The sequence below is a fragment of the Microcaecilia unicolor genome, chromosome 14 (assembly GCF_901765095.1).
Source record: "Microcaecilia unicolor chromosome 14, aMicUni1.1, whole genome shotgun sequence".
In the NCBI taxonomy this organism is placed as follows: domain Eukaryota; kingdom Metazoa; phylum Chordata; class Amphibia; order Gymnophiona; family Siphonopidae; genus Microcaecilia; species Microcaecilia unicolor.
The window spans coordinates 27,036,931-27,063,946 of record NC_044044.1 but is presented as its reverse complement, the minus strand read 5'-3'; the positions used below and the strand labels follow the sequence as shown (position 1 = coordinate 27,063,946).

Genomic DNA, 27,016 nt, shown 5'->3' with positions numbered 1-27,016 from the left:
CTGATCTGGATTCTGTTTCTTTGAGTCCTGACGTCCTGCACGTTCCTCAAGACTCACAGAAACAGAATTCAGATCAGCAAATGCGCCGGAATCGGAGACCGGCGCTAAAGGGGACTTCGCTGGCGGTGGTGGGGGGAGGGGGGTCGGAAGGGACGGGGGAGGGGTGGCGGCGCCGAGGGGGCTAAAATGTGCCCCCTAACCTCGAGCTCTGGACCCCTCTCCCATCGAAGTCTGGCTATGCCCCTGCTGCTTAGGAAAAAGGCTTACTACTGCACTCCCCATCCTTAGAGCCCGGATGAACCAGACTTTGTAGTCCCCCTCCCAGTGCATTCTGGACTTGTAGTTCTATGTTCCTTTACTTCATAAGAACTGATCTCACAAGATAAATTCAAGCCAGACTCAGTCCCTGAGGATCTGAAGCCTCCTTGCTGTGAGCCTGTTGCAAAGTGACTGGCTGAGCTGGTTACAATTATCTCCATACAGCACATCTTGAGACCCACAGAACTACTGCTCCCATAATGCCCTCCTCTCGCAATAACCCAGGTTATTGGGCAGGTAGGATTGTGGTCCTTCAGTTGGCTCCTCCCTTCTCCCGTGCCACAGCAGTTAGCTCCACCCCCCTCTCCCCATTCCAGTGCATTCTGAGACCTGTAGTTCTCTTGGGGGAGGGGTGGTGAATGAACATTAGACGTTCATTGGAAATTGGAGGTGGAGGACACTGGGGATCCTTTTAAGACCTTTGAACAGTAATTTTTTTTTTTTTAAAGTCACCAGCCCCATGTGCCACCTGGGCGCTGGAGTCTGAGAAGCAGGGGCGTATCTGGACTCCGGCGGTAGGGGGGGCCAGAGCCAGAGGGAGGGGGCACATTTTAGCGCCCCCCCCCGCCGCCGCCGCCGCCGCCGCCGCCGAGCCCCCACCGCCACCAATGACTTAGTCTCTCCACCCCCCTCCCGCCGCCAACCCTCCCCCGCTGCCGTTCTTACTTTTGCTGGCGGGGGACCCCAACCCCCGCCAGCCGAGGTCTGCTTCCACCTGCCGCTGCCTTCAAACCTTCTTCTTCAGCCGGCGGGGGACCCCAAACCCCCGCCAGCCGCCCCGCGCTGTTTAAAATTCATCTTCGGCCTCCGTGGCCGTGCTGCTGGGATAGGCGGCGCTGTTGAAATCCACTTCGGAGTCTGACGTCGTTGTACGTTGTACGTGCTGCGACGTCAGACTCCGAAGTGGATTTCAACAGCGCCGCCTATCCCAGCAGCACGGCCACGGAGGCCGAAGATGAATTTTAAACAGCGCGGGGCGGCTGGCGGGGGTTTGGGGTCCCCCGCCGGCTGAAGAAGAAGTTTTGAAGGCAGCGGCAGGTGGAAGCAGACCTCGGCTGGCGGGGGTTGGGGTCCCCCGCCAGCAAAAGTAAGAACGGGCACGGGGGAGGGTTGATGGCGGTAGGGGGGCCAGGGCAAAATCTGCGGGGGCCCAGGCCCCTGAGGCCCCACGCAGATACGCCCCTGCTGAGAAGGCTTATTAATTAATTGAAAACAGACAAATTTCAAGACCCTGCAGACAAATGCACACCCTTTCCCCTCCACCCCTATCTCATTACACCTCCCAGCCAAGTTACCCATCCCAAGAGGGAGACTTCTTGGCCAGCCCTGGATTTCTGTCCATTGTGGGACCTGCAGCATTGATTTCAATGGATAGAATCATTGACTACAAATACACTACTTTGGGATGTAAGTTTAAAACCAGGACCTACCAAAAAAGTCTCCATCCTCGAACGGGTAACTTGGCAGTTCTGTTCTTTATCCAATACAAAGAAATTACAGGAATCCAGAAACCTTTCAAACCTCCTCAGTGTCTTGGCCAAGGATATACTTGCCTAAGATGGATTAAATTCATTTTAAAAACTTCCCCTTTAATCACAACAGCGTAGGGTTGCTAACAAGATCCAGGTTCGTCTGACAGGGTTGATCTGGGCTTACCCCATTGCATGCAGGGACGTGGTTCTGATTCCCCCACTGAATTCCCTAAGAAAAGCAAGGTTACAAATCCCTGCATGCCGTGGGATAAGCCCAGGACTGGATCGAACCTGTCAGGCGGATCTGGATCTAGTTGGCAACCCTAAAGCGTGGTTCGGATTTAAGCAGAAGGGACTGGCAATGCACAATATTCAAATCAGAAATGCTTTCCATTCTTTCTGATGAGAAAAGTCCCCTTGGAAGAACAAGCTCGTTGGTTGTTGCCCATGTGTAAGTCATTGCACTGACACTCCCAGCTCAGATTTGCACAGCTTGTCAGGATCCAAGTTCTTTTTTTCACTCTGTTACTGCAGAACGCTAATGGAAGAGGAAGCTCAGGATGTGTTCCATGCTGTACATAAGTACATAAGTAATGCCACACTGGGGAAAGACCAAGGGTCCATCGAGCCCAGCATCCTGTCTACGACAGCGGCCAATCCAGGCCAAGCGCACCTGGCGAGCTTCCCAATACGTACAAACATTCTGTACATGTGATTCAAGGCCCCTTCTAGTGGCAGATACCCCTGTATAAGAGTGATCTCTGCTTTGAGGCTGTTAGCATTGGGGAAAACTTTAAAAAAACAGCAACACCACACCCTGAAATTCCTCTTCCATTGCTACGTTGCCGTGAATAAAGCAATGTGAATCATGCAAGTTTGCAGCTGGGCATCACAGGGTAGATACACATACAAAGGAGTCATTCTTACAGAGGAACTTTCAGCAGCAGCAAACACGATACTCTTACTAAAAGCCAGCATTCTTGATACTATCAACATATATATGCAAGGGTCCCTCTTATGACATAAGAGTACTTGTTGCAGAGCCATTATGATTAGCCATTTTGAAAAAGGGTGCGGCAAGCAGAGAAGGAGAGGAGAACCTTAGTCCCCAAAGCTTTCCTCTTCCCATCCCGTCTCTGTGAGCAGTTCATACACTGGCAGGCGGTGTACACCAGGCCTTTTATCATAAGAGGGTGCCCCTGGGCAAGAGTTTCGCGGGATAAGGGCTTCTGCATGATGAAGTGTCAAACCCATGGCATCCTAAGAGCGGCATCCTGTCCGTCTCCTTCGCTAAATGGGAAGTGCACGACATGGTGAAATTCTGGCATAATATCCTTCCTCCCCGCCAGGAAGGTGGGCGAGAGTTTTCAAAGCCACCCAGAGGATTTCGCTCCGTCTTTCTTCCACTGTTTTTCAGATGAGTCCAGGGAGTTCAAAGGGGAATATGAACGACAATTTAAAAAAAGCAAATCTAGAAAGTCGCCTCCGTGTCTCCATTTTTGCTTCTTGAGGGTGGATGATATGATTTAAAGATCGTGAAAAGGAATCCCGCCCTGCCCCCAAAATCTTTATCATTTATGGTTCTGGGAAATTCACATTCTAGTCTCAAAAGCCGAGTGCAATGAATCTATATCTATATATATATATTATATATATCTATTTATACTGATCTCCCTTCCTCGTGAAAAGTTGGTCAGTGGTGAAACCTGCCCTAGTCCAGGTGTGTTTGAACATTTTATGAAAGGTGGAGCTGGGGAGAAGATTGCAAATCTGACAGAAAACTGCAGGAATTCCTCAGTTTTCTCACGTAAAAAAATTTCTCTCTGCCACAACGGAAAATCAATTAGAAACAGATTGACCCACGCAAAAGGTTAAAAAAAAAAGCATTGCTCCCCCCCCCCCCCCCCCCCCCCACAACTACCCTCACAAATAAAACCTACATTGGAGCCATTCTCCAGATATGTAGAATTCAGTGGCAGGCAAAAATGCAAATCAGTTTAAAAATAGATAGATAGATGTATATAAGTTATATCACTTTCGTTATAAAAGAAAAGAAAATAATATTATCAGTAAAGTGTCTTTAAAAAAAAAAGAGGTGAATGCTCCACAATGTGATTTTAAGATCCGGAGTCAGCGTGTATGTTTGAAGCCCTGAGTCGGAGGGGTGCAGGAGGGTAGATGCTGGCGACAGCGGCGGTGTCACAATCCCCAGGAGAGTTCCGCCGTTACGTTAATTATTTTTCTCCCCGTCATAGCGACACGGGCTCAGCTTGCTTTTTGGTGTCCAGGCCTGCGCCCATTCTCCAAGTTAGAGGTTTGGGTGCAGGTCCCGTTCGGCCAGAGAGCGGAAGAAGCAGTAGCAGCAGTGGGAAGCTCTGGTCTCTGGGAGTGGCGGTGACGCTTCTTGGCCCTCGCCGGGGGCCGTAGGTAGTAACAGAAGAGCTGGCGGTAGCAGGGGTGGTGCAGGGAGAAGTCTAGGAACCCATCTGCAAGGTGGAGAGAGAGAAGGATAGGCATGAGATGGGGAAACGAGGCATTGCTAAAGGTTCGTGCTACCCCAGTGCAACCTGGGACCTGTAGTCCTGCAGGAAGACACCTTGTTTGTTTCATTTGTACCCCGCGCTTTCCCACTCATGGCAGGCTCAATGCAGTAGGCAATGGAGGGTTAAGTGACTTGCCCAGAGTCACAAGGAGCTGCCTGTGCCTGAAGTGGGAATCGAACTCAGTTCCTCAGTTCCCCAGGACCAAAGTCCACCACCCTAACCACTAGGCCACTCCTCCACTGTTGCTACTATTTGAGATTCTACATGGAATGGTGCTATTCCACTAGCAACATTCCATGTAGAAGTCGGCCCTTGTAGATCACCAATGTGGCCGCGCAGGGTTCTGCTTCTGTGAGTCTGACGTCCTGCACGTACGTGCAGGACGTCAGACTCACAGAAACAGAAGCCTGCGCAGCCTTCTATGTGGAATGTTGGTAGTGGAATAGCAACATTCCATGCAGAATCTCCAATAGTAGCAACATTCCATGTAGAATCTCAAATATTCCATGTAGAATCTCCAATAGTAGCAACATTCCACGTAGAATCTCCAATAGTATCTATTTTATTTTTGTTACATTTGTACCCTGCGCTTTCCCACTCATGGCAGGCTCAATGCGGCTTACATGGGGCAATGGAGGGTTAAGTGACTTGCCCAGAGTCACAAGGAGCTGCCTGTGCCTGAAGTGGGAATCAAACTCAGTTCCTCAGGACCAAAGTCCACCACCCTAACCACTAGGCCACTCCTCCACTCCTTGCTCTTGTTGAAAGTAGCAAAGTTTGGGGAGCAACAGAAGAGGCTGGTGGATGGGTGTCGAGTGGTAGAAGATTCCCACCTTTTGATAATCCCACAGCGCTCATTCCTTCGCAGATCTCAGCAAACACCTTCGAGCTTTCCAAGCAAGGCGTCCCCAGAAGGCAGCGAAGGATGGTGGTGAATCCCTCTTCGTATAAATGCGGTCCGTTCTCATCTCCCTGCTGTGTTTCGGCAAAGAGCTAGAGGAGAAGAGGTGAACAGCTTGTGAAGGAGAGGGGACACAGACTAGCAGGAGAGAGACGGACAGACTGACAGACACAGAGACGTGGAATACCTTGAAGGCCAGCTCGGCTACATCCTTAGCACTCCTCACTGCATCAAGAGCAGCCAACACCAGGATAACCTCGTGGAGATCAACACAGCCACGAGCGTCCTAATCCCAAGAGACAGAGAATAATACATAAGAACATAAACATTGCCATACTGGGACAGACTGACGGTCCATCAAGCTCAATATCCTGTTTCCTACAGTAGCCAATCCAGGTCCGAGTATCTGACAAGATCCCAAAAGAGTAAAACAGATTTCACGCTGCTTATCCTAGAAATAAGCAATGGCTTTTCCCAAGTCCATCTTAATAATGGCTAATGGACTATCCTTTTAGGAACTTGTCCAAACCTTTTTTTAAATCCTGCTAAGCTAACTCCTTTGACCACATTCTCTGCCAACAAATTCCAGAGCTTAATTACATGCTGAGTGAAGAAAAAAAAAATATCTCCAATTTGTTTAAAAATTACTACTTAGTGGTTTCACTGTGTTCCCCCAAGTCCTTGTATTTTGAGAAACAGTAAACAAGCATTTCACATGTACTCATTCAACTCCACTCAGCATTGAGGATCTTAAATAATTTGGCAGTCAAATGCCAACATGTCAAGGATGAGCTCTGGATGTCATCAAACTATATAATCTTGGTCATTCCCATTCCAGAGATCATATTTCCAGCAAAAAGCCATTTCCCAAATTACCACTGATACATACTTAGCTCTAACAGTCCTCATACCCTGGACCTAACTTTTATGTTTTAACAACAAGTGGAGTGGCCTAGTGGTTAGAGCACTCTACCAAAACCCTCATCCACACCCTTTTCACCTCTCCTTTAGACTACTGCAATCTGCTTCTTGCTGGCCTCCCACTTAGTCACCTCTCCCCTCTCCAGTCGGTTCAAAACTCTGCTGCCCGTCTCATCTTCCGCCAGGGTCGCTTTACTCATACTACCCCTCTCCTCAAGTCGCTTCACTGGCTCCCTATCCGTTTTCGCATCCTGTTCAAACTTCTTCTACTAACCTATAAATGTACTCACTCTGCTGCTCCTCAGTATCTCTCCACACTCGTCCTTCCCTACACCCCTTCCCGTGCACTCCGCTCCATGGATAAATCCTTCTTATCTGTTCCCTTCTCCACTATTGCCAACTCCAGACTTTGCGCCTTCTGTCTCGCTGCACCCTACGCCTGGAATAAACTTCCTGAGCCCCTACGTCTTGCCTCATCCTTGGCCACCTTTAAATCTAGACTGAAAGCCCACCTCTTTAACATTGCTTTTGACTCGTAACCACTCGCCTCCACCTACCCTCCTCTCCTCCTTCCTGTACACATTAATTGATTTGATTACTTTATTTTTTGTCTATTAGATTGTAAGCTCTTTGAGCAGGGATTGTCTTTCTTCTATGTTTGTGCAGCGCTGCGTACGCCTTGTAGCGCTATAGAAATGCTAAATAGTAGTAGTAGTAGTAGTAAGTCACTTAACCCTCCATTGCCTCAGGTACCAACTTAGATTGTTAGCCCTCCTGGGACAGAGAAATATCCAGAGTACCTGAATGTAACTCACCTTGAGCTACTACTGAAAAAAGTGTGAGCAAAATCTACATAAATAATAAATCAGGGGCGTAGCCAGAGAACAGATTTTGGGTGGGGCAAAGGAAGAACTGGGTGGGCACCAATTGTTCTCCCCCCCTCCCAACCACCACCCAAAAAATATCTCAGCTGGTGGGATCTTTCCACACCTTGGCAGTCTGCAGCAGGCATGCGCTGAAAACTGAACATGCGCAGGTGCCAGTATCATGGAGAGTAGCGTTTTCGTTACCATCAGGAAGACGTCTTCAGCTGGTCGAGCTTGGGATCCCACCAGCTACCACTAAACGTGTGCTACTGTTGGGTGGGCCTGAGCCCTAAGTGGGTGGGGGTCCCTGCCCACCCAGGCCCACCTGTGGCTACGCCACTGTAATAAATAACTACAGTACTCTGAACTTTTACTAAGCCGCGTAAGCGTCTACGCGTGCCCAACGTGCGCCAAAATGGAGTTACTGCCCGACTACCGGGTGGCTCTTGCAGTAATTTTAATTTTGGCGTGCGTCCAATAGGCGCGTCTGAAAAATATCTTTTTATTTTCCGGCGCGCGTAGGTCATCACCGCCCGGTTACCGCGTGAGTCTTTACCGCTAGGTCAATGGCTGGCGGTAAGGTCTCAGACCCCAAATAGACGCGCGGCAAGTTTGATTTTGCCCGCACGTCCATTTTCGGCCAAAAAAAAAAGGGCCTTTTTTTACAGGCGCGCTAAAAAAATGGATCGGCGCGCACCCAAAACCCGCGCCTACACTACCGCAAGCCATTTTTCAGCCCGCCTTAGTAAAAGGGCCCCAATGTTTTTAATTCATCTTTGGTAGCCCTGTGTTTTTAAGATTTTTATGTTTGGTATTTTTAGTATTGTTATGTTTATGTGTTAGTTTATGAATTTTTGCTTGCAATCTGCCTTGGTTATAAATAAATAACCATCTATCACGCTATGTAAACTCCACTCTATCCCCTACTGATTCTGTATACACAGTGAAACGGTATTCAGATCCTGTTATAGATCACAGTTAACTTCCTTTATTATTATTAACATTTGTATAGCGCTACCAGACGCAAGCAGCGCTGAACACCTGACACAGAGAGACAGTCCCTGCTCCATAGAGCTTACATCCTAAAAATACAGACAGACAAGACAATTAAGGGCGAGGGAAGTACTGGGTGAGAAGGAACAAGGATAGGGGAATTTAGTAGTGGTTAGGAGCCAAAAGCAGTGGTGAAAAGGTGGGTTTTCAGCACAGATTTGAAAACAGGTAGAGATGGAGCTAGGCGTACAGGCTCAGGAAGTCCATTCCAGGTATAAAACGCCACGAGGGAAAGGAACGAAGCCTGGAATTAGCAGTGGAGGAGAAGGGGGACGACAAGAGAGATTTGTTCAGCGAGCGGAGTTTACGGGGAGGAATGTAGGGAGAGATGAGAGTAGAGAGGTAATGGGGGGCTGCAGAATGGATGCATTTAAAGGTCAGTAAGAGAAAAGTTTGAACTGTATGCGGAAGAGGACAGGGAGCCAGTGAAGTGACTTGAGGAGTGGGCTAGTGTGGGTAAAACGATTTTGGCGGAAAATAAGTCGTGCCGCAGAATTTTGGACAGACTGGAGAGGAGAGAGATGGCTGAGCGGAAGACCAGTGAGTAACCTAATGTCACTGGACTGAGCTGGGGACCTGGGTTTGATTCCCACTGCAGCTCCTTGTGACCCTGGGCAAGTTACTTAACCCTCCATTGCCCCAGGTACAAAAGAACACCTTAGATTATGATCCCACTAAGGACAGAAAAAATACCTGCTACGGAAATGATAAATACTAGTAATACTTTGGCTGCATTAAAATAAATGCTTAACCACAAATTTTTGAAGCCCCAGTATCCATGTCAATTATTTTATTCGTCACAAACTTTCCTGGGCCAGAATAGAATAGTTTAAGATTGAGGCAAACTCTCTGCTGCTTATTTTTATTGGTGTTCAGGTGACTTTCTTTTTCCTGTAAAGTTTTATGATTAGCATTTAAAGTTTCTAGATGGGTAAGAGGTGCAGTCTCACCTTAAACTGGTTTCAACATGAACCTTGCATTGTATTTATGTTTACGATCTTCAACTTTCATCTGCTAGGGAATTTCAGTTGCTCTGCACCTAGGCACGGGACAAAGGCAGAGGGTCCCCAGCCCTTGGAGCAATTCTTGTCCTCCGGGCTCTTCCTGTCCTCAGATCAGATTTGGCCATCAGAGCAGCAAGTTTTTCTGGCTTTCCCCTCTCCCCTCCCTTCCCAGCTTCATCCTGCCTCCTTCTCTCCCTCCTGTGGCTCCCTTGGGGATTTCAGCCAGGAGACTGGGGGCAGGATGCATCAAAGTCCCGGTAAAGCATTGATCGCTATTAACCACCTGGGTAAAAATTACCCAGTTGGAAATAGCAAAGGATGTTCAAAACAATCGGTACGCAAATGAGCTGCTCGCAAAAACAGCGAGCATTTGCAAGCAGCTCGGCAGGGGGGGAAGCCAATCCGTCACCCGGGCATGAGCAGAACAGCCAAAGTGTGGCCTGCTCTGCGTATGCTACAGAAGTCTTTCACACACGCATTAACTGCGTGTATGAAAGCAGTGTGCTTTTTTCTTTTCAAACTTTTTTATCATCACCAGATGTCTTATGCGTGTACGAAAGAAGTGTGTAGCTTTTTATTGTTTTCAATGACCCAGCCTCAATCTCAATGGCCTTTCCCCTTCTACCCTGCCCTATCCAGCTTCCTTCTGCTGGGAAAATGGGAAAAAGCTTCTGGAACCGAGTGTGAACGTGACAGGGCCGGGAACAGTCACTACCCTTTGCAGCTCAAAAATCGCTGAACCTGCCAAACAGGAATCCACCCAAGCGCTTTTAATCCCATTATCACAGCTCAGCCCTGGCTTACACCTTACCGGGTGAGGAGATGCTCCAAGCTCTTGCAGATAAAAGGACTGGGGAGTGTGTTCATCTCCAGGAGCACAGGACCAGGGTGTGCATGTGCGGATGTACCTTGCTCTGGAATTGCAAGATCCGTGTATGTGCTCTCAGCAGGAGCATAGCCAGACCTTGCGGTAGGAGGGAGCCAGAGCCCGAGATGTGTGTGTGTGTGTGTGGGGGGGGGGGGGGCATTTTGGTCTGCTGCCCCGCTGCCACCCCCCCAAGCTGGAGCAAATGCCCTGGCTGGTGGGGGTCTCCAACCCCCACCAGCTGAAGCCTTCTCCAGCGTCGGTCTCTGGCACCGCAGCGTTGTCCTGCCCTGCTCTCTCTTGCGGCGTCGGACAAGGCTTAGGGGCCTGGAGGAAATTTGGGGGGAGCCCAGGCCCCCCGTAGCTACGCCCCCGTCTTTCAGTGATGCAGTGCTGGGATTGTGTGTGCAGTTGCACCCTGTTCCAAGACTGGAGGATCGAGGTGGGAGGAGATGGAAGTGTCAGGGGGACGAGGAGAGAAGGGAGTGAGAGAGAAGACACAGAAGGGAGGGAAGGGGAGGACTGGGGGCAAGAGGAGAGTACGAGCAGCAAAGGAAGTGAAAGGACAGGAGGGGAAAAGAGAAAGGGGAGTGTCACCCACCCACCTCTCGCTCCCCCAGAGGGACAGATGCTAGAGAAAGGGCAAAAGTAGGGTTATCTGCCTCACCCCTGGGAACAGAAACATTAACAAGGCAGAGGGCAAGGGGGTGCACGGACCCCTTCCTACCTTCTGGAAGTAGCTGAACGCCTTGGAGGTGGTGACGGAGTCTGTCAGATTCAGCCGGTCTGCAAACTCTTCCTGGGAAAGCCTCCGGTCTGACTCCTCCATGCAGGGTCCCCCACAGCTCTCTGCCTTCATGGGAAGGCACCTACACCATTGCCAAGACACCAAAGAAATCTGATCAACTTTCTCTGCCCCTTTGCTCCCTTTTAATCTCCACCCGCCAATGTCCTGGCCAGACTCATCCACCAGGAAATAATGTTACAGATATGAAAGTGACTCCTCCAGGGTCACACACAGAGAGACAATAACAGAGCCGGGGATTAGAACTGAGACCCAGGGTGATAAAGTGACTCCACCAGGATTACACACAGAGTCAGTGACAGAGCCAGGGATTAGAATTTAGATACAAGGAGAAAATGCGACTCCCCCAGGGTCATATACAAAATGTGAATTGATAGAGCTGGGATTAGAGCGAAAGTGACTCTCTCAGGGTCACATAGAGCCGGGATTACAGCTGAGACACAGGGAGATAAAGTGACTCCACCAGGTTGACGCAAGGAGAAACAGTGACAGAGCCAGGGATTAGAACTGAGATACAGGGGGACAACGGGACTCCCCCAGGGACATACAGAGAGTCAGTGACAGAGCTGGGGATTAGAACTGATGCACTGGAGGGTAGTGACTCCCCCAGGATGACACACAGAGAGACAGTGACTAGAACTGAAGAGCAGGGAGACAGAGCCAGGGATTAGAACTGAGACATAGGGGGATAACATGGACACACAGTGAATCAGTGACAGAGCCAGGGATTAGGCACAGGGAGGTACAGTGACTCTCCCAGGGTCACATTAGAACTGAGGCACAGGGAGATAAACAGATCGGTCCTAGATCACAAGGCAGGAGCTGACACCTCACCTGGCTCTCTTCAGGATTTTGCCCAGCTCCCAAAGTCCCAGTTCTAGAGCAACTTTCAGCTGCCCGATGGGGCTGACAGGCATGTCGCCAATGAGTTCATAGTCTGTGGCTGGAATCCCCAGTGCCCTAAAAACAAAAAACAGCACAGTGTATGCCTGGCACCAAGAACCCTCCCCTCCCTTCTACATGGCCCTTTGACCTCTTTCCTCCCTCATTCACTCACCCTGCCATTACTCGCTGCACCCCGCTTGCATACAGTGTTGGATCTGCCTTCTCTGCCTCATTGGGGTGGTACACTGGCAGGAACTGGAGAGAGAAAAATCACTTTATTTGAGGACACAACTCACCAACAAAATTATACGTAAACTACAACATAACAAGACCATAACAATACACATAAATGACTAAAACAGAGATAAAAATTACAATAGATGAAATCTGCTTAGATAATACCCTCCCCCCCCTATAGAAAATCTGCAATATTCTTAAATACCAAAACATTTTTGAAAATACGAGCCCTTCAAATGTTTCTTAAAAGAAGAATAGCACTGAATTCACCTCAAATCGATAGGAATATCATTCCATAGTCTGGACCCAGAAATTGCAGACAAAAGATATTATTATTCAATTATTTTAACAGTTTCAGAAATTTGGGACAAGGGTTGAAGGATGGAAGAAGAGAGATCTCATGCTTACCTCGACCTCTACACTGAGGTACAGCTGAGACATGCTGAGCCACAGGACTTTAAAACTATTTAACGATTATAAAAGGAAATAAACAGTTAACAACCAACCTCTCCACCCCACTCAATAATTTCATCTTTCAGTTTATTACACATTATTGATTGCTTTTGACGTTTCCATGCCTCATCTCGCATAGGGCGGCCATCTTAGCCCAGGGAGCGAGTGTATGTGTGTAATAGAAAATGATGTCACCCATTGCATCACAAACACACTGGGATCTGATTGGTTCATGGTCCGTGTGTGCACCTGTGATGTAATTTCAACATGCTAAGGCCCAATATGGCTGCCCCTGCTCCAGAGATGGTCCGAAGCATTACAGATGAGAGAGTTACTAAAACATCTTTGATATTCTCTGTACTTCATGGAAGAGAACATCCCTGCTTCTGTTAGCTCTGAGTGTTTCCCTCAGGAAAGACAGACAGACAGACAGACTTACACTCCATTTCCTTTCCATGTCCAGGTGGTTGCAGGCTGCAAAAGATACAAGATTAACATAGTCAATGAAAGCAGCAGATAAAGACCAGCATGGCCCATCTACTCTGTCTAATAAAGTACTTAGGGCTGTAACTGCTACTCCATGCAGGCTGACCCCACCCCCATGTCTTATTAGACATGCAAAAGTCATTTCATTGCACCCGTTATGCACTCTGATCTCCCTCTCTCCCACCCCAGTTCCCTAAAAATCACAACCTAAAAAACACTCTGACAGACAGCGCTGACATTTCTGTTATAATACCAGTTAAAAAATCTTTCATTCAGGTAACTATATGGCTTGGGGCCATTTCTGAAATGATGTCAACTAACCCCAGGCTTAGGGTTTTAGTTGACATCAAGCCATCTATGGGACTTGTAGTTCCTGTTTTACTTGGGAAAATAGACCAAGTAGAGGAATTTCCCCCATGGCTACCCCTCAGGCAGTGTGAAAGTCTCACTGTGATGACATCACCAAAAGCACAGATGTCTTTGTTTGATGACACCACTGTCAATGAAAACATCATACAACCATGATGTCATCGCTAGGTATATGGAAGTTTCATGAGGATGGCGTCATTAGGAATCCAACAGTGTTCCAATGGAACAATTTAGGACTGGTTAAGACAGACTCAGGATGACATCATCACTGGGAACGATTCAGAGCGTTTCATTATGATGACATCACCAGGATTCCAGCAGCTCCATTATGCATAGTCACTGGAAACTGAAGGAAGACACCAACAGGAGAGAGCAGAAAAGGCAACACAATGATGACATCACTAGCGCCGATAAGGTACCACTCACCAGTTTGTTGGGATATCTGATCAGGATGGGTTGTACTGGGACCCCAGCAATGAAGGCACCTACAGTAAACCAATAAGTACAGAATAGTAGGTGAGAGAGGCTGTACTCTGGAAAACAGGACGTTATGGGAGCAGGTGAGATGGGGAGCCTCTTGAAAAGCAAGGCATTCTGGGAGCAAGTGAGATGGGGAACCTCTTAAAAAGCAAGGCATTCTGGGAGCAGGTGAGATGGGGAGCCTCTTGAAAAGCAAGGCATTCTGGGAGCAAGTGAGATGGGGAACCTCTTAAAAAGCAAGGCATTCTGGGAGCAGGTGAGATGGGGAGCCTCTTGAAAAGCAAGGCATTCTGGGAGCAAGTAAGACTTGGTGGTGACCTCTACCTGCTCCAGTGACAAACCCCCCCTCCAACCTCCACAGACACTGCTTCTACACAACTACACATGTGTGTGAGTGTATGTGGGTGTGAGGTCTAGAGACAATGCTGACACAGACAGAGAGAGTCAATATGCTGTTACACAATCACTCAGAGAGTGCTGTTGTGGTGCCCCGACTATTGTACCTGGTTTAAATTTAAGCAGGACCTTCCCATTGGCCGTGGTACCCTCTGGATAAAAGAGGAGCTGTGACACAAGAAATAGAAAAAAAAAAGGTCGGTAAGGAGAGGGGCAAAGTGAGGGGTGGGAGAACTAGAAAGAAGCAATGAAACTTTGCAAGGGACAGAAAGAGACACGCGATAAGGATTTTGGCACATTTCTTAAATTTTAACTATTAGCTAGGGCTATGCACAGGCAACAGAAATTTGGTTAGTTTTAATATTTTTCATACATTTTTCCTGATTTCTGGGGGGGGGGGGGGGGGTTCAGTTAATTTTACTCCTTCATTTTTATACGGAATTTTTAGCACACGCTAAACTGATTTAAGGGACACTAACAAATGGAAACCCCTAGTATTAGTTAAGCTACAGTGCCCGGCTGGTAGCCTAGGGCAGTAGTTAAGATGTACAATGGTGGACGAGCTCACCTGTGGCCACTCCCCCCTGAATGTGGCCCTCCTTTTCACCTCCTCCACCACCTTCTTCCGGGATGTCGGATCGTGCCGCGATACCAGAATGGACTGGTTAAAGCGGAGCAGTGCTGTATTAGAAGGGAGAGGACGAAAAGAGAAGAGCAGGTCACAAATATCCCTCCTTAAATGGTGAGTAATTACAACCCTAAACAGAATGGCACGGAAAGGAAGTTGCAGCCCTAAACATCTTAGTGGGCCATTTCACTTTTTATCTGCCATCATCTGTTATCTTACTATGAGTTAACACTCTCCGTCATTATCATGATCCAGAGTGACTTCTCTAAATTCACAGTGACAAACTTATTATTCTAGACATTTCTTATCATGTTAACTTTTGCAAGTGTCTTTGTACTTTTTTCACTCATTCAAAAAGTACAAAGACCAGGAGACACTGAATGAAATTGCATGGAAATACTTTGAAAACAAATAGGAGGAAATATTTTTTCACTCAACGAATAGTTAAGCTCTGGAACTCGTTGCCGGAGGAGGTGGTGACAGCGGTTAGCGTTATCTGGGTTTATAAAAGGTTTGGACAAGTTCCCGCGAAAAGTGACAGTACGCTGCACGTGTATGTTCTAGAATTGCAATCTAAGACCTAGAATTGGCTGAGAAATATGGCCTGGGGGGGCCCCAGGAAGCGATGTCGCACGTGTCCAGATCTTCTCACCTCCGATGACGGGAATGCTGAGGTTCTCCACACGAGACACCACAGAGGGAAGGTCGCAGGGCACCACGACCAGGGTATCGAAGAAGGTGGAGTGGGGGGCAGCCAGCAGGATGGGGGCCTCTAGGCTCGATGCCATCCGACCCTTGATCTTTATTCGGTAGAAGCCCGTGACAAAGAACATGCAGCGACTGAGGAAACGAATTGCATGGTGGAAAAACCTGTGGTGAAGAAGGACAAGACATGGATGTAACTGGCTCGTCTGCATCCTCCAACAGCTGGTGACTGGCTGAAATCCTCCCTAAGGTGGTGAATGATTGCACCTCTCTCCACCCCCCCCCAGGGTCGCCAAGAGACTGAAGAAGGCCTGGGGCAGTGCCGCAGCTCCCCCCAAATCGCCACTGCTGTCAGGAACACGAGAGAGAAAGAGACCCCAGCACCAGGCCCTACTTGGAGGCCTGGGTCTGGGGAATTCTGCCCTCCCCTCTCGGCAGCCCTGCCATATCACTTTCTCCCCCGTCACCCCCCCCCCCCAATCAATGGCGAGGGATAGTTACTCATTTTCTTCCCCCTTACCCCCAGTAGCGAAGGACTCTCTCCCTTCTCCCATCGCAATTGTCTCTCTTCCCCTCCCGAGAACAAGTGACTATCCCTCTGTCCATTGACATGACAAGTGACTGTGTCTCCCCCCCCCCCCCCCCCCACCACATCCCTTGGTGTCTGTCTCTGCTTTTTCTTCTCTGCTTGGTGAGTGCCTGTCTCTCTCCTCACATGGTAACTTTCTTCCCTCCCTGCCCCCTCCCCCAGGGTAAGTGAGGGTCTTTCACTTCCCCCATTGTGACTGTCTGCCTCCCCCTCCCTCCTACCAATTAACAACTGTCTGCCTCACTGTCTCTCCTGGTGCATAACTGTCTCATGTGTTCTCCTGAGGCGCAGGTTAGGCCAAGCCTGGGGAACAGACGTGCTGGACCTGGTCCCTGCGCCATGGGATTAATGCTAAACCTTTGAGTCTCTTTCTCTGTCTCACTCATGCTCACCTCCTCCGGTGCCTGATTGGCTGTCGCAGCTCTTCCTCCGTTAGGCCGACCACGCGTAGGACGGCGAAGGGCCACATGAGGAACAGAAAGAAGGTGGTGAGGAGGAAACGCAGGGGGAAGAGCAGCACCCCCAGGAGGTAAAACTGAGGTGGAGAAAGAAAGAAAAAAAAAAAACCACCATACACAATTAATATTCTTCCAATATGACGAATTACAAGTATCAGACTACACTGTGACGGGGAACGCACTGCCGTGGGTGGTTAATTTCTGAAGAAATACTTTATAAGGTGTTTCAAAGCTCTTCCTGCTCAGCTGCTCCTGACATTAGGGATCAAATGTAAACAGGGGTGTTGCTTTGCTGATTGTCATCACCCTCAATCCTCCTCAAATGAGAGTCTTATCGATTCACAGAAAGCATAAAATACAGCACAAACAACTGAAAAACAGAGCTCCATGCAGGCATGAATAAGGCATAAACAGCTGCAGAGTGGATCTTCAGCAAAGCTCCCTGCGGGTGCAAGTAAAGCATGAACACAGCAGTGACAGCTGCAGAGCAGATCATTATCTTCATTATGCAGGTGTCACCTAAATACAAGTAAAGCATGAATACAGCACTGACAGCTGCAGAGCAGATCATTACAGCTGCAGAGCAGATCTTCATTATGCAGGTGTCACCTGAATACAAGTAAAGCATGAATACAGCACTGACAGCTGCAGAGCAGATCTTCTTTATGCAGGTGCCACCTGAATACATGTAAAGCATGAATACAGCATTGACAGCTGCAGAGCAGATCTTCATCATGCAGGTGTCACCTGAATACAAGTAAAGCATGAACACAGCACAGACAGCTGTATTTATGATTGTCGGCACCATATAAATCATTATTATTGAGTTTACAGCTGAAGAAAGGGCTTAAACACCTTCTATATAAAAAAAGGGTAAAAATGTATATAACTACATTAAAAATACAAGTGTAGTGAAAAAGGAACCCCCCCCCCAAAAGAAAAGAAACAGCAGAGTCCTGCTACAGGAAGTGACTCTCTATGGCACAGAGCAAATGATCAGACCCGGGTTCAATACCCACTGCTGCCTGATGGTCAGCAGCCGGTTGAGATCCTAGGAAACCAGGTTCAGTTCCCTCTGCGGCTCTTTGTGACCCTGGGCAAGTCACTTAGCCCTCCGTTGTAGTAAAGGCTTCAAATGCAAATCAACCTATGCATCCAGCTTCTCCTATATAAGCACACAACTATGGAACGCATTACCAAGCGCCATGAAAACAACACATGACCACCTAAACTTCCGGAAATGACTGAAAACTAACCTGTTCGAAAAGGCATACCCTAACGATCCAACTTAAATGCCTTAACCCAGCAACACAACGAAACCAAAGCTCATACTGGACATAACTTAACTCTTCCTCCTTACGATTCCCTAATGTGTCTGTCAAACATGAACTTAACTCTACCAAAACATTGCTCTGTATTTGTTCATAACGGTATTGGCGTAAGCCACATTGAGCCTGCAAATAGGTGGGAAAATTTGGGATACAAATGTAACAAATAAATACATAAAGGAAAAGGAATTGAAACACTGCCTTTCTGTGGTTACAATCAAAGTGGTTTACATATATTCAGGTACTTATTTTGTACCAGGGGCAATGGAGGGTTAAGTGACTTGCCCAGAGTCACAAGGAGCTGCAGTGGGAATTGAACCCAGTTCCCCAGGATCAAAGTCCACTGCACTAACCACTAGGCTACTCCTCCACTCATTCCACCAATAAGAGCCAACCTCATCAGTGATGTCACAATGGCTTGATTGCCCGATACTTATATTGTGATGTCATAAGGGAAAGGGGGAAATGGGACTTGATATACCGCTTCTCTGAGGTTTTTGCAACTACGTTCAAAGCGGTTTACATAATATATACAGGTACTTATTTGTAGCTGGGGCAATGGAGGGTTAAGTGCAGTGGCGTAGCCAGAAGACAATTTTTGGGTGGGCCAGCGGGTTGGATGGGTAGGCACTACAACCCCCCCCCCCCCCCACACACACACACAAACGCGCACGCGTCTGTCCAGCACATTTAAAGTTATCGGCGCTGCCTCCACTCACCTTCTCCCACCCCCACCGTGGCGCTGCCTCCTCTCCTGCACTTCATGGTCTCCGTCTCCCACCCCTGCAGCAGCGCTCTATTGGCGCTGCCTGCCTGACAGCTGACAGACGCGGCGCGACGACGTCCTGCTCCGGGACCTTCCCTCTGCCGCGTGCAATCCGCCCTGCGTAAACAGGAAGTTGAATCAACGCGGCAGAGGGAAGGCCCCGGAGCAGGAGGACGTCGCGCCGCATCTGTCAGCTGTCAGGCAGGCAGCGCTGATAGAGCGCTGCCGCAGGGGTGGGAGACGGAGACCGTGAAGTGCAGGAGAGGAGGCAGCGCCACGGTGGGGGTGGGAGAAGGTGAGGATAGGCCTGAGACAAAACTGGGTGGGCCTGGGCCCATCCATAGCTATGCCCCTGGTTAAGTGACTTGCCCAAAGTCACAAGGAGCTGCAGTGGGAATGGAACTCAGTTCCCCAGGATCAAAGTCCACTGCACTAACCACTAGGCTACTCCTCCACTCAGTCCACCAATAAGAGCCAACCTCATCAGTGATGTCACAATGGCTTGATTGCCTGATATTTGGCTCACTTCTGATATTGTGATGTCATAAGGGAAAGGGGGAAAGGGAAATGGGACTTGATATACTGCCTTTCTGAGGTTTTTGCAACTACGTTCAAAGTGGTTTACATATATTCAGGTACTTATTTTGTACCAGGAGCAATGGAGGGTTAAGTGACTTGCCCAGAGTCACAAGGAGCTGCAATGGGAATCAAACCCAGTTCCCCAGGATTAAAGTCCGCTGCACTAATCACTAGACCTCTCCTCCACTCCAATTTAATAGTGCAATGTACTACTTAGACCGTGAGCCCACCAGGGACAGACCCAGTACCTGTAAAATGAAACTGTAAACCGCTTAGGTCTAAGCAGTACATAAATACTTAAATGAATGAATGTTGGTCTCTTTCCTATCCATTTACTGACGTTCATTCTTTTATATTAATTTAGATTTTATATTTGTAAACCGCCTCAACCCCTTTGCCAGAATAGGCAGTATAAAAGTCCTTCATAAACAATAAGCAATAAGCACAGCTTGGAGAAAAGACGGCCGAGGGGAGATATGATAGAGGTCTACAAAATAATGAGTGGAGTGGAAAGGGTAGATGTGAATCACTTGTTTACTCTTTCCAAAAATACTAGGACTAGGGGGCATGTGATGAACATACAAAGTAGTAAATTTAATACAAATCAGACAAAATGTTTCTTCACGTAACGTGAAACTAAATCTGGAATTCGTTGCCAGAGAATGTAATAAAAGTGGTTAGCGTAGCAGGGTTTAAAAAAGGCTTTGTTGGCCTTGGGGAAAATCCACTGCTTATTTCTGGGATAAGCAGCATAAAATGTATTGTACTGTTTTGGGGATCTCTTGCCAGCTACTTGTGACCTGGATTGGTCACTGTTGGAAACAGGATGTTGGGATTGATGGACCTCAGTCTGTACTCTAACACCGGAGCTTTAATGCCAGGTCTGACGTACAGTAAAAGGTTAGCTCATTCTTCTGTGGTCAACGTTAGTGAGAATTTCATGCCTGCTTTTTCAAGTTACAAGAACAGAGGACCTGCAACTTCTAGCTTGGATGAAAGGAATGGTTTAAAAAAAACAAAATACAGGAATGAGATGCTGGGCGAGGGGAGGGGCTGGAACAGATTCATGTGCTGGATTGCTGCCATTTTTTAAACACAATACTAAAATATTTCTGCACACAGTATACAGTTGTTAAAAACCCTACGGCGCAGCTGCAGATTTTCTGACAGAACAATATTCCAACACATGCAACTCTGAGTGCTGACACACAGTTTTTTTTGCGTGTGCGAAATATAGCCGGTGCCAGTGCAGACTCACACGTGCGTGCTTAGCACATAAGCACCGCCATACTGGGAAAAGACCAAGGCTCCATCAAGCCCAGCATCCTGTCTCCGACAGCGGCCAATCCAGGCTTCAAGAACCTGGCAACCCCCCCCCCCCCCCCCCAAAAAAAAAAATTTGAATAATGTTCCATGGACTTTTCCTCCAGGAATCTGTCCAAACCCCCCTTAAACTCCGTAAGGCCAGCCGCTGCCACTACATTCTCCGGCAACTACTACTACTACTATTTAGCATTTCTATAGCGCTACAAGGCGTACGCAGCGCTGCACAAACATAGAAGAAAGACAGTCCCTGTTCAAAGAGCTATGTAATAAAAGTGAGCCAAGTATAGGACAATCAAGCCATTGTGACATCACTGATGAGGTTGGCTCTTATTGGTGGCCTGAGGCATTATGACATCACAATATTAGCTCTGGTTACAAGAGACTACTACTACTACTACTACTACTACTATTTAGCATTTCTATAGCGCTACAAGGCGTACGCAGCGCTGCACAAACATAGAAGAAAGACAGTCCCTGCTCAAAGAGCTTACAATGTAATAGACAAAAATAAAGCAAGCAAATCAAATCAATTAATGTGTACAGGAAGGAGGAGAGGAGGGTAGGTGGAGGCCAGTGGTTACAAGTCAAAAGCAATGTTAAAGAGGTGGGCTTTCAGTCTAGATTTAAAGGTGGCCAAGGATGGGGCAAGATGTAGGGGCTCAGGAAGTTTATTCCAGGCGTAGGGTGCAGCGAGACAGAAGGCGAGTTCCAGAGTCCAACTGCACGCTGAGTAAAGAAAACCTTTCTCCTATTTGTTTTAAATCTACCATATTCAAGCTTCATCTTGTGCTTCCTGTGTGTTTGTGTACATTTCCGCGTGCACCAGAGCTGCACTGTTTGGTTATTTGATTGGGGAACATTTTTTTTTTTTTTTACCTTACATGTGTTAGGAAACTGTGAACTAATGTTTACCAAATAGCTCTTAGGCAAGGTTATTACATGCGATCAGCACCTAGACTGTGAGGCTTCTTGGGACAGGGAAAAATACCCAGTGTGCCTGGATGCAACTGGCCTTGAGCTACTGCTGAAAAAGGTGGGCGATAAATCCAAATCTTGAAACAGAAAATGTGACTGTATCCTTCTCCTGGAAGTAGGATATCGGTCAGTGCCTGCTTGTGCCGGGGCTGTAAATTATTGGTAGGTTGATTTACAGTACAGATAATATTTTTTTCACCCAACGAATTGTTAAGCTCTGGATCTCTTTGCCAAAGGATGTGGTAACGGCGGTTAGTGTAGCTGGGTTTAAAAAAAGGTTTGGACAAGTTCCTGGAGGAAAAGTCCATTTTCTGCCCAGATAGAAATAATCAGACTCCAGAACTAGTCTATAGAAAGTTTAGCCTATAGGCCCAGGAGAAGCAAAACCCTTCGGCACGTAAGCTCTTGGCAGTAGGAACACTCTGTCTTCTGGTAATATCCCTGAGGGCGAGGTGGGAAAACGCACACAGCCTGTGGATCCCGGGTTCCTGAAATCACTATCAGCATTCTAATGTACAGTAGAGATAAGGTGCTCTTCTGAGATTCACAATGCCAAAATGTTATTACCACTGACAGCTGTGAACTTTGGAATTCATTGCCACAGAATGTGGTAAAGGCGGTTAGCTTAGCGGAGTTTAAAAAGGGTTTGGACGGCTTCCTAAAGGAAAAGTCCATAGATCGTTATTGAATGGACTTGGGGGAAATCCACTATTTCTGGGATAAGCAGTACAAAATGTTTTGTACTTTTTTGGGATCTTGCCGGGTATTTGTGACCTAGATTGACCACTGTTGGAAACAGGATGCTGGGCTTGATGGACCTTTGGTCTTTCCCAGTATGGCAAAACTTGGTAATTTTTCTGCTGTATTGGAACAAAGCAAAAACATCCAAGGCTAAAAGTTAGACGTTTGGGTCTAGACCTGTTTCAATCACGACTAAGTCGCAAAAAGCTTCCCTAAATGACCACTGGAGGGATTAATGCATGATCCCACCTTACTCCCCCAGTGGTCAAGATTTTGGGTGGGCCTAGGCAAGAAGCGGGTGGGCACCAAATGTTCTCTCCCCCACCACCACACCAAAAAAATATCTCAGCTGGTGGGAAAATGCTTCTCTCCAGTCTCCACGCTGAAAACTGAGCATGCGAAGGTGCCAGTATTGTGGAGAGCAGCATTTTCATTACCATGTGCTACTGTTGGATGGGCCTGAGCCCTAAGTGGGTGGGCCCCGGCCCACCCGTGGCTACGCCACTGGGTCACTGACCCCCTCCCCCCTCCCACCAAAGATGTGAAACACCTCTATGGCAGTATCAGATGTTATGGCCGGTCTTATTAGAGCCGCAAGCAGCTCCCTGGAGGTACCTAGAGGTCTGTACAGTGCACTGTACAGAAGGGGACCCAGGCCCCTATCCCAATTTAACTGTTACACTCGTTCATCCCCCACCAAAACCCACCAAAAACCCAACGTACCCACATATGGGTGACAACTGCAGGCATATTGCAGTGGTGTGCAGTTGGGTAGAGTAGGTTTTTGGTGGGTTTTGGAGGGGCTCAGCATACAATATAGAGGGGTAATGGTGAGATGTGTACCTGGGAGTGAACCTTATATGTGAAGCCCCTGCAGCGCCCCCTAGGGTTACCCGCTGCTCTGCTGGGATGTCTGTGTGGCCAGTCTACTAAGAATGCTGCCCCCCCCCCCCCTCCCTCCCATACATCCCAATGGCTTGTTTTTGTAAAATTTTCCCTTGGACATCTTTTTTTTTTTTTCCGATAATGGCCACAAAAGAAAAACACACTGAGTACAAAACACCTAGGAAAATGGCCATTTTCAAAATAAAAGGACAGACGTTTTCTGGTTCGAAAATCGCTACGTCCGCCACTTGACTTTTCCGCAAAAGCGTTCAAAACCGGATTTAGCCGTCGTATCAAAAATGCCCCCTCTAAGCATCCTTCTCCCCCTGTTAACCACAGAGCCGACCAGCCGAGGGACGTGCTGGGTTAGGGCCTCTGGGGGGGGGGAACCCAGCCGAGCTGGCAGGATGCAAGAGGGGCCAGATCTGGGCACAGAGGCACAGGATTGAAAGTTTGCCTAGAATACCAAATATCCTTGCAGTGGCCCAGCCTACCGTAGTGGGTGCTGTAACCGTATCATGGTTTCAGTCGCAAGGGGCAGGCAGGTAGGTCCTCTGGGACCCTTGCAGAACCGTCCGCTCCTCAGAATTGAAACTGCAACACTGCTAGGAACACGGTAGAGGACTCCCACACGCTTCGGAAGGAAGGTTGATCGTAACAGAAAGACGCAAAATACGCAGACCTGTTCTCCAGGGTGCATGTACAGAACTTCAGTCAGGAATTCAACAAATACCCAAACTCCACTGGCTCCCCATCAAGGAACGGATAAACTTCAAAGCCCACACACTGATCCACAAGATCCTCCACGGAGAATCTCCAAGTTACATGACCAATCTAATCGACCTTCCAGCCAGGAACGGGTCCAAATCCTCTCGACCATATCTCAATCTTCACCTGCCTGATTGCAAAGGTCTCAAATACAAAACCTACTACGCATCCAACTTCTCCGTTATAGGCAGTCAACTTTGGAACGCCATTCCAAGATTCATCCGAACGACAAACGAACATCCACACTTCAGAAAGCTGCTGAAAACATACCTCTTCAAACAAGCCTATCCAAACGACCCAACCTAATTCACGATCAAAATCCACACCTCTAACCTTAAACATGCCTCAACCCTCCCCCCATCTCTCTTCATCTTGTCCTTCGCAATACAATTGTATTATCTTTATGACACTTTGTACCCATACATACCTAACACTTGAGACTCATGCGAACAACACAACCAAAAAGATGTTCTACTCCATGTGGAAACTGAAAAGAATAAGACCATTCTTCCCAAGATCCGTCTTTCACAGCCTAGTGCAATCACTCGTACTCAGTCATCTGGATTACTGACAACTCACTATACGCAGGCTGCAAAGAGCAAATACTGAGGAAACTTCAAACAGCCCAGAATAGAGCAGCCAGACTCATCTTCGGAAAACCAAAATACGAAAGTGCAAAACCCTTACGTGAGAAATTACACTGGCTCCCACTCAAGGAACGTATCACTTTTAAAGTATGCACCTTAGTCCACAAAATCATTCACGGTTAAGCCCCTGCATACATGTCTGATTTAATAGACCTACCACCCAGAAACGCTAAAAGATCATCCCGAACTTTCCTCAATCTCCACTTCCCTAAGTGCAAAGGCATAAAATACAAAGTACTGCACGCATCAACCTTCTCTTATATGAGCACGCAACTCTGGAATACACTGCCACGGAACCTGAGGACAATCTACGAATTAACCGACTTCCGCAAACTTTTGAAAACTCATCTCTTTGAGAAAATTTACTGCAAGGATCAAAACACATGAAGACCATACACACTAATAAAAATGCACCAATACACTCTCTTCAGAATTCTCTTCCCCCGTATTTTCACCACACTTAAAACTCTACCCACAGATAAAAAAATTATTGTACCCTATGCTCTCTTGCTGTTGTTCTATTGCCTTATCATTTCCCCATTGTTACATTCCACTGTTCTATTCCCCAAATGATGTTTCGACTTTGACTTTGTCTTCCCAAAACTCCTCACAATGTATCCCATAATCGCACTGTAACAAATTGTATTTCCATCATTCACAATGTATTGTAAGCCACCCTGAGCCCGCAAATAGGTGGGAAAATGTGGGATACAAATGCAATAAATAAATACATTGTAAGCCACACTGAACCTGCTATCGAGCGGGAAAGAGCGGGGTATAAATGCTATAAAATAAAATAAAAAAATTTGCTCTGCACCCTGTTCACCCTGATAACAAAAATCACAGAAAGAGCATGATAACATTCCCTGCACCGTGTGATATAAGAGAAATAGAAAGCATATAAGCACCAAAGGTGTGAGATACAGACAAATAGAATGGATCTGAAAACATGGGAACGGTGGTTTGTATTTTCCGCTCCATGTGATACAATGAAAGTGGATGGCCTACGTTTTCTGCACCCTGTGAATCAGTGAAGACAGAAGGGATGGGAATGAATTATTTATTTATTTAGAAGTTACTTACACAGGCTGCTGATCTAAAATCAAGAGCAGCTCACGCAACAGATACCATAATAAAATATTATAAACAACAACAACAACAAAAAAATACAAAATGAAAAATGTAAAAACAAGTATAAACAACAGAGGAGATAACCTCACTGGCCTGGGACTTCTTCTACATAGGCTGTGCTGAGTGACAAGCTGAGATAGAGGTGGGGGGGGGGGGGGGGGGGGAGAGAAACACAGTCAGGCTTCAATTTCTGGAGCTCTGCCTCTGACTCTGGACTGGTGCCTCCCTCCTGGGCTGAGTGGAACCAGCACCAATCAGGTTACAAGCAGGCAACAGCTGAGATCCTGAAGGCAGAGCAGCACCTCAGAGGGAAGAGAGGAGGGGTCCAGAAGGCACTTATGAGTGAGGGGAAAAGCAAGGAGGGTCTGAGATGTTTAACCATGTGAAGGATGGAAAGAAACCTGAGGGAGCCGGCAAGACAGCTAGCAAGGAGGGATGTGGGGGGAAAGCGGGGGCAGGAACCTGAGGTACAGGAAGGGCTGAGGGGAGAGAGGGGCAGGAGAGGAAAAGCAGGGGCAATAACCAGAGCTAGGGGAAATCAAGGGGGGAGAGAGAGGGGCAAGAGGGGAAAAGCAGGGGCAATAACCAGAGATACGGGAACTGCCAAGGGGGGGGGGGGGGGGAGAGAGAGGGGCAAGAGGGGAAAAGCAGGGGCAATAACCAGAGCTACGGGAAATCAAGGGGGGAGAGAGAGGGGCAAGAGGGGAAAAGCAGGGGCAATAACCAGAGATACGGGAAATCAAGGGGGGAGAGAGAGGGGCAAGAGGGGAAAAGCAGGGGCAATAACCAGAGCTACGGGAACTGCCAAAGGGGGGGGGGAGAGAGGGGCAAGAGGGGAAAAGCAGGGGCAATAACCAGAGCTACGGGAAATCAAGGGGAGGGGGGAGAGAGGCAGGAGGGGAAAAGCAGGGTTAATAACCAGACATACAGGAACTACTTAGGGACATTTTAGATTTGATGCTGTGCCTTTTTCAAATCCGAGCCCGAAGCGGCTTCTAATTCAGGTCCAGTAGTTTCCTGGCTACAGGCTGCCCCCTCCCCTCCCCTCCCCTCTCCTCCTCACCTTCATGTGCTGCCAAGCTCCCCTCAGATGCACCTCATGAATAAACGGGTTGGGTGGGGGGCCCACGTCTTCCTCCTCCTCCTCCTCCTCCCCATCTTCATCCTCCTCTTCCTCCTCCTTCGGCCCCCTCTCTCCCCTCTCTCCCCTTCTCTTCATTATGTCTGACCCTGGCATCCTCTCGCCTCGCTAAGCAATGGCGCTTTCCTTTGCTGTCTCTTGGGGAAAGAAGGGGGAAAGGCAACAGAAGAGGCAGCCTGGATCCAGCCAGCCAGGCCCTGCCTGAGTGTGTGTGGCCCGGCCCCAGGGCGGGGGGGAGAAGCCTAGGGAGGAGCAGGACGCCGAGCTGGGTCCGCCCTGCTGACAGCCTGGAGTA

General features: G+C 48.0%; 1 protein-coding gene and 1 long non-coding RNA gene across 2 annotated transcripts; one reads left to right on the top strand and one right to left on the bottom strand.

The window, feature by feature from the left end:
- On the top strand, positions 1-15,142 carry LOC115457702. The gene is made up of 3 exons (XR_003939992.1): positions 1-563; positions 14,726-14,732; positions 15,132-15,142. It is a non-coding gene; the product is annotated as an uncharacterized LOC115457702 (long non-coding RNA).
- On the bottom strand, positions 1,514-26,941 carry LPCAT4 (lysophosphatidylcholine acyltransferase 4). Its single transcript, XM_030187257.1, has 14 exons — positions 26,644-26,941; positions 16,369-16,511; positions 15,335-15,552; positions 14,623-14,735; positions 14,162-14,222; positions 13,605-13,663; positions 12,763-12,797; positions 12,279-12,333; positions 11,806-11,888; positions 11,583-11,708; positions 10,671-10,812; positions 5,422-5,520; positions 5,167-5,326; positions 1,514-4,276 (listed from the first exon to the last, which is right to left on the bottom strand). The coding sequence occupies exons 1-14, from the start codon at positions 26,815-26,817 to the stop codon at positions 4,056-4,058; spliced, it is 1,689 nt and encodes a 562-aa protein (XP_030043117.1). The 5' UTR covers positions 26,818-26,941; the 3' UTR covers positions 1,514-4,055.
- Between the last annotated feature and the right edge of the window lie 75 nt (positions 26,942-27,016).

What these genes read in the sequence shown, in the direction of transcription:
- LPCAT4 (XM_030187257.1), bottom strand. Translation starts at nt 26,817, where the DNA reads ATGCCAGGGTCAGACATAATGAAGAGAAGGGGAGAGAGGGGAGAGAGG. An exon ending in TCAGGGGGGAGTGGCCACAG is followed by an intron (nt 14,223 to 14,622) that starts GTGAGCTCGTCC and finishes CTTGTGTCACAG; the next exon opens with CTCCTCTTTTATCCAGAGGG. An exon ending in CGCTGTGGGATTATCAAAAG is followed by an intron (nt 4,277 to 5,166) that starts GTGGGAATCTTC and finishes TCCACCTTGCAG; the next exon opens with ATGGGTTCCTAGACTTCTCC.